Consider the following 7547-nt stretch of genomic DNA (forward strand, 5'->3'; position numbering starts at 1 on the left):
AAAAACCAAGGTACATTATCCCAAAATGTTTCATCTTTCTAGAAAAGTGGATTCGTTCCAGAAAAGTTCCAGAAGATGCTAATGGTAACCAAGAAGATTGTTTATGAAGAAACAACAACAAAAATTCATATTCTGATACAATCGAAATAGTCTTTCATTTTCTTTTTGAAAAAAATATCTTCTTCTTCTTCTTCTTCTTCTTCTTCTTCTTCTTCTTCTTCTTCTTCTTCTTCTTTTTTGCAGACACATGGCAAATTGGCAGCCCCTTATTCTTATCGCATTACTTGTTTTGGCAGAAATCGACTGCCTTACAAGTGAGTGCTATCGACAGCCGAGGGGACACATAGAGAAATAATATGGAGACATGATCAACTGGACATGATAATGGTCGAATCAGCTAGAGCTACCATAACAGTCTCTTACATGCATGCTCATCACAGACACGAAACTAGTATGATAACACTCCTAATTTTTCTCATCAAAGCATCATGATAAGACACAGGCAGGCAGCTACCAAGACAAGCGGAAGAAGGAAGTGGAAAATGCAGGCTACATGACAGAGGACAAGAACCAACCAAATTAACCCAGCAAGCCACAGCCTGGACGATGCCTAGCTACGGGATGGATGCTCAGTTGAAGCCACAGCCCGGCCGGCTTCACTTCTTCTGCACCCTGCAGTCTGGAGAGTTTGGCTGCAAGGGCTGCCTCGACGCATCCGCACTGTTGAAATCGATGGCCAGCCCGACGGGGCTCGACGACTTGCACTTCTGCTGCAACACCAAGGACGACACATTGTTAATGATGTCAATGTAGCCAGACTGACAGCTCATCTACTGCCTGTGCTGTGCGTGTACTAAATTAAATTAAATCAGTACACACTTGAGCTTTTATGGTTGGTTGGTGTTTTTACCTTGGTGGGATTAGTGGCAGAGTGCTGCTTTGTTTCAGACCGATGTTTCTGCTCCTTCTCCAGCAAGCACAGCAGCCTCTTGTTGGCTTCGTCAAGAGCTCTGTTCTCCTCGAATAGCAACTTAACCTTGAATGAAACACGCAAGAAACGTCTAACCATCAGAACCGCGGTAGTGTGTTGCATAAATCTATTGACATTCACTGATAAGGTGATAAAAGTCGCAGGTGCAAAACATAGGTGTTGCAAGGATAAGAGAGGTTCAGTATATATATATATATATATATATATATATATATATATATATATATATATATATATATATATATATGTATCTTACGTCCTCCTCTGCTTTGTTTAGACTGGTCTTGAGTAATCTTACGTCCTCCTCTGCTTTGTTTAGACTGGCCTTGAGTATCTCCTTGTCCCTCTGCAGGGCTTGCACTTGTTCAGTAAGCTGTACATGAGTAAGATGAATGTTGGAGGATGAGGTTAAACAGCAAAACATAAATAGGTGGACAACCAAGCATTGCACTCGTAATTACAGAACAGCCACCACAGTAGCATATATCATGCAAGCAGAATGTTCAATGAATTGCAGATCTAATACTGATGCAAGCAGAATGTTTAATGTTCATCTGATTGATGGCGATGGAGCTCTACAGTTGCCAGACCAAGAATGAACCATGTAACAAGACTAGTCAAACTGAATATGCATCAAGTGATTAAAATCCATGGATGATATAATTCATCAACTGATATGCGCAGCTAAGCAACTTTCCCAATGGGAAGAACCCACAAGAACAGACAAGAAATGGATATTTTAAACAGGATTGCAGGCTGTCTGTGTGTGTATTCAATCAAATCAGTAAATATTTGAGCTTTACGGTAGGGTGGTGTTTTTACCTTGGTGGGGTTGCTGGACTTCAGCAAACAACCGCGGACTTCATGTTCAGTGCTCCTGTCATCACCAATCAAACAAGGAGGCCAAGCCATAGTATATGGATATGCATTGTCATGAGACATGCCTTGCATCAGGAACTCAATCTTCATGGTCTTAATTGAAAGGTAGAAGAACCAGCTGTCCTCTGTGAAAGCACGTGTGCACGTCATGGAGAAGTACACGCGTCCAGACCTGACTTCCACAATTCTGACTTGGTCCTGCCACTCCTCATCAATTTCTGCCCTCAAAGAGATTATGTCCTGCAGCACCCAGCTCTCAATCCCATCGCCGTCCCCGCTGCGGATCCAAACATGGAGAAGATCATCAGTTGATGCATAGACCATGCAGAGCTTTCCATCCTCGGTATCCCCAACCATGGAATCACCGTCCGTTGCCAGCGAGGGTAGATACAGAGAGGAGACTTCCATGGTGGCTCTGTTTATCCTGATCGCGCGTCCTTCGCCACAGAGAGACTGATAAATAGAACCACCCAGCAGAGTGGTAACACTGTCTTGCATGTTGAATTCACCACCGATTTCCATCCAGGAGTGGACGTCCCAATCCCTCGTTTCCGACGAGAAGATGGCGGCACGAACCCTAGACACTTGCGTGCACACACAGACCACGTGGAACGGCCAGGGGTTCTCTGAAAACTGCAGATGGAAACAAAGGGTGAACTTACGGTCACTCACTTCCCAAGCATCCTCGGGCACCGGGATGATGTCCACGGCCCAGGTCATGGGGTTCACGACAGCGACGGACACCATGTTCCACCGGAGGATGTAACCGTCGCGGCAGTCCATGATGCTCCAGCAGGACGCGTGCTCGTCGTCGTCGTCCTCCGCAGGGAGGGAGGTGAGGAAGAAGTCGCCGCGGCGGAGTGCGGCGTTGACGTCGGGATCTGAGCGGCAGAAGGGGGCAAAGGAGCGGACGCTGCCCTCGTTGATTTCGAGGAAGATCCCGACGAGGGGCGCCGGGTGGAGGGCGCGGAAGAGGCTGCGGAAGGACCGGGAGGAGCGGACGGCGCCGAGCCACGAGCGGCAAGTGAGCGCGGCGCGGACGAGGGCCGGCAAGCTCGGCAGGCGGAGGAAGATCTCGAGGAGTTGATCTTGGCCGAGCGAGGATATGGTGGTGGTTCCGGCGGCGGCGGTAGCAAGGGTGGTGGTAGTGGCCATGGAGGGGATTGGCAGAGCCGCCGGCGGCAGCAGTTTGCTGCTCATTGCTCGAAAGACTCTAGGTGTTAACCTGCAGGAGAGAGGGAAAAATGGCAAGATGAGATAATGTTCATATCATTAGGAAAAAATAGGCCATTGTAGCTCACATAAACACATCTGCTACTATGCAGAACACAAGCACCCACTTGCACTTGGTATATTTCGGTATCTAGGACACCCAGCACTCACAGCACTAGGGCTAGTCTAATATATACACCTGTTTGCAGAAGCCAATGGAACTGAAACACAGCTAGCACATGAACAAACATGAAGTGTTCTTAATAAGAGACAAATACAAGTACTTTATATAACTAACTTCAAGAAACAAGAACACTTGTAGGCATGAAGAGATAGAACCAATAGTTAATAGCATGCTACCTCTTATTGTCAATTGCTTTTACTACGCCCACATTCCATTGGGGCAGATCCTGCTTCCCTGCCACGGGATTTGGTTGGTGCATAGAAGAAAGAATTGGCCTTGAGGAGCTTTTAGCAACTGCAGATGAGTTAACACCTGCTCTTTTGAAACTTGTAACACTTACGGATCTGCGGCATTGCTCATTAGCCGCTTGACTAGAGCGTGCGGCCAAGCTAAGAGTAGAGATTGTATCTTGGCAGGAAACTTCTTCCTGCATCAACCATGAAATGTTAAAAGAAGAATGAAAATTGGATACTAGTTATAACTGATACTACATATTAATATTAATTCCAACAGGTAGGTAAGCTTGAAACATAAAGAAGTACGTACATAGCAAACAGTCACAAGTAGTGGTAACTTAAAATATTTTGTACTACACGTTCTGTTTACTTACTAGCACCTAAGAATGGATAAGACCTGAATTATGGCATCGATGTGTGTCTTGTCAATAAAAGGAGTGCAAGTATTGCACTATTTGATTTGAGGAACACAAGCATTGGTCATGAACAAAGCAAGGTCATTTGAGATGAAGATGTTGAGTATCTTACCAAGCAGGCGATCACCACAGCCCCGCTCGTCTTGCACAAAGAATCCTGCAAAATACGAGTAACTTTGCTCTGCCTATAGGGCACAAAGTTCTGGTTGCTGTTGAGCGCTTGCACGACATTCATCAAGGTGTACATGGTCTTGTTGCTCGACAGAGCACTGCCAGTTTTCTGCTTGGGATCTACATAGTCTAACACAAGAACCAAACATAAGGCAGATACCACATGGTAGAATGTCAGCGAGCCAGTGCGAGTGAGAAGACCACAAACCTGTGAGGCTGAGAAAGTTAATCTTGGCCACAGCACGTTCTTTGCCGTCCTGATCAGAGCTAGATATGAGCCCTTGATGCCCCTTGGTGGGTAGCTGGGTAGAAGAAGCTTTAGTTGGTCGCTGCTGGGTAGAAAAAGGTTTAGCGGGTTGCTGCTTGTCCTGGTTTCCATCAAAACAACCCAACTGCAAAAAATCCTCAATTGACTTCACATGAACCTGCAAAGGAAAATCAATATTAATACAATGAAATCGCCACTCGGATACTTGGGATGCCAAAACAATTGGTATGAGTGCCAGGGACAAGCATACATAAAGCCAATCGAAGTGTATTTTGTTACACTCTGTTTAATTTGGAAAGAGGCTCTGTTTATTAGAGCAGAGTAAGCATTATTTATTGATTTATACTAGAGCACCTTGGACAGGCCCTTGAGATGGGTCTTCCCCTGGGCATCATCCAGCACCAGAACCTCTTGCTCCTTGGGCTCCAGCAGATCAAAGATGTGGGTGTCCTGGACCACCAGGTAGGATGAGACCTTGACGGCACCGCTGATGGATGCAGCGAACTGGAGGATCTCCTCCATTGCGATGGTGACCAGGCCCGGCTGGTCCTGCGACCCCTGAGATCGAGCAGGAATCGCGTACACAGATTAGAAATTATAGATGCATCCATGCATGCTGTCTGGCATATTGTCTGAAATGGTAAGAATGGTGGGGGACCTTGAAGAGGTGGTCCTTGGCGGCGGCGGCGCCGCACGCGACGACACAGGCATTGTTGCTGCTGCCGGTGGTGGTGGTCTGCTGGGCCTGGGCGAGGAGGGGGTGTAGCTCGTGGAGGAAGATGTGGCGGTTGTCCTCGTCCAGCAGGTAGCACCAGTCCAGCCTGTGCTCCTCCTTGCGCTGGCTCCTGCAGGGAAGAAGGGTTCATTTGAAGTTGTGCGTGAGATCAACCTGCAGTGGGGTTCAGGGAATCCTTGAATGAATTACCCTTGGGACGAAGACGACGGGGCGGCCGCGGCCGCGGAGGTGAAGGAGAGGATCGCGCCGGCGCGGGGACGACGGCCACGCGCGGCGGCGACCTGGAACAACGAAGTCCCAGCGGTGGCCGCAGCTGTGGGTGTGCAGAAAGGCGGCGGAGCGTGCCGGGATTGGTCGGCGGCGGCGGTGCTGGAGACAGGGTGAGGGCTCGAGGCAGAAAGAATATATTTTTTTTGAGACAATCGAGGCAGAAAGAATGAGAGAGAGTGAGGAGAGAGGGCCGTCTCGGGCTGAGCCATACCTGGCCAAACGGGCCGGCCCGGCCCGGCACGGCCCGTCAGGGCACGATTACTATGCCGGCCGTGCCGTGCCGGCCCGCGTGCTGCGCCCCCAGGCCCAGGCACGGCCCAGTTAGTAAACGGGCCGGCACGTTGGCCCGTTTAGCACGGTGGGCCGCGTATTTTTAGCCTGTTATTTGACGCACTGAGGGTTTTTTAGCCTATTTTAACATGTTGGGCCATATATAGATGTATAAAAAATAAAAAAATGTAATCGGGCCGTGCCGTGCCGGCCCGCGTGCCCAGCCTCCAGGCCCAAGCACGGCCCAGGGCGTGCCGCGTGCTGGGCCCAGCCCGTTTAGACCGTGTCGTGCCTGGCCCAAGGTGGGGCGTGCTGGCGTGCTCACGGGCCGGCCCGAAAAACCCGGTGACGAGGACATGTATTAGGGGTAGGGTAACAGGCTGACCTAAAGGCCCTACCCATGGACACCGTATACTTTGTACTGGGCCCCTGGGCCAGATCGCCGTCTAGATGTACCGCAACTTGAAAGTCACTCGAACGGCGACAACCACTCGGAGCACGACACTTCACTCGACGAGCTCATTCCACTCGACCATGTAACTCACTCGGATATGCAAAGACCAATAGTTAGCATGACGGTCTTGTAGTGGGCAGGCATTATGGCATTGATGCTCCACCGTGTAACATAAGGGGTGAGGGGGTGGCGCACTCTATATAAGCCACCCCCCACTGCTAGACTAAGGGGCGGGGCTTCTATCTCTCTCTCTTTCACCGTTAGTCTCAGGACTACGGGGATCCGTTCTCCTCTCATTGTACTCTCCGGATACATACTAAGATAAAACAAAGCCTCTCCGGAGCACGAGACGTAGGGTTGTTATCTCCATCGTGAGAGGCCCGAACTCGCTAAACCACCGTGTCACCCAAATGCATCTTGATAGATCATGCTCCTTTATCCTACCCCTCTCTTATTGTCGGAATCGTTACCACGAAAGTTGGCACCCACCTTGGGGCATGGCGTCTATCAAGCCATGATGCAGATGGTTTCTTTTTCATTCATCTATGTCTAATTTCCTGTTCATCCGGATCGAATTGTTCATCTTCACAACTAGAACTAAAGCATGGCAGAAAGGAGGAGAAAAGATCTACATCTCTATTCGGCGCCTCGGAGGCACTGGCCTGGCCGGTTGCATGGGGCTCCTCCGCCTGGTCGCCTTGCCCGACAACGGCTTCCGCGACGCGAAGGCACTGGCCTGGCCAGCTGCGTAGGGCTCGTCCGCTCGGTCGGTTGCTTGCCCGACGGCGGCTTCCTCGCCATGAGGCCTCCCCAGCCGATCACGTGTTCGACAGCGGCGTCCATGCCGTGGAGGCGCGGGCCCGACGGGCGACGCAAGGTTCCTCCCTTTCCGCTCTCTGGCCGGCAACGCGGAGCTCCTCAGCCCGGTCGTCCGCTCGACAGTAATCTCCATGGCGGAGGCGCCCCTCCCGCCGTTGTCGCGGGCGCGATACACTCCTTCCTTCAGTGGCAGCCGTCCGATGCAGCAAGTGCGGGTGGTGGCTCCCTTCTCCGGTGCTGCCGGCTCGATTGACAGAGCGTCTCCGTCCGGAGTCGACTGCACAAGCCCGCAGCATGGCAATAAATCGCATGCAGAAAATGATCCATGGAAGAAGGAAACTTCCATGACATGCAGAACGGTATTAACTCTTGCTTAATTACCACTAATTAACGCTTTCATGCATGCAGATCCTGGACGGGAGCAATTCCCTTCTTCAATGCGTTGGTTAGGCAGGCAACCACACCTAATTACTAGGCATTTATTGCTAATTTTAATCCGTTTTGGAGCAAGAGTCCGTCTCTCTGCTCGGCCTTGATCTACAGGTCAGACGAGCGCTGGATCCGGTCCGCTTGAAGCCGGATAGAGCCAACCGCCTCCAGCAAACAGATCAGCGCTCGTGCGCTCATGGGCCCGACGCGGC

The 7547-nt window shown here is 50.4% G+C and overlaps 1 protein-coding gene across 1 annotated transcript; it reads right to left on the bottom strand.

Annotated features, from left to right (window-relative positions):
* Nucleotides 1–341: 341 nt before the first annotated feature.
* On the bottom strand, nucleotides 342–5572 carry LOC123129820 (uncharacterized). Its single transcript, XM_044549828.1, has 10 exons — nucleotides 5283–5572; nucleotides 5016–5202; nucleotides 4712–4915; nucleotides 4298–4514; nucleotides 4031–4218; nucleotides 3443–3693; nucleotides 1814–3095; nucleotides 1248–1364; nucleotides 911–1036; nucleotides 342–767 (listed from the first exon to the last, which is right to left on the bottom strand). The coding sequence occupies exons 1-10, from the start codon at nucleotides 5570–5572 to the stop codon at nucleotides 657–659; spliced, it is 2973 nt and encodes a 990-aa protein (XP_044405763.1). The 3' UTR covers nucleotides 342–656.
* Between the last annotated feature and the right edge of the window lie 1975 nt (nucleotides 5573–7547).

Source organism: Triticum aestivum, chromosome 6A, assembly GCF_018294505.1.
Source record: "Triticum aestivum cultivar Chinese Spring chromosome 6A, IWGSC CS RefSeq v2.1, whole genome shotgun sequence".
Lineage (NCBI taxonomy): Eukaryota > Viridiplantae > Streptophyta > Magnoliopsida > Poales > Poaceae > Triticum > Triticum aestivum.

Bases quoted from the DNA above. Each gene is read 5' to 3' on its own strand.
- LOC123129820 (XM_044549828.1), bottom strand. From the start codon at position 5,572: ATGGCTCAGCCCGAGACGGCCCTCTCTCCTCACTCTCTCTCATTCTTT. The intron at 4,219-4,297 runs GTTTGTGGTCTT...TTCTTGTGTTAG, and splicing joins TAACTTTCTCAGCCTCACAG to ACTATGTAGATCCCAAGCAG. The intron at 3,694-4,030 runs GTAAGATACTCA...TGGTTGATGCAG, and splicing joins CTGTGGTGATCGCCTGCTTG to GAAGAAGTTTCCTGCCAAGA.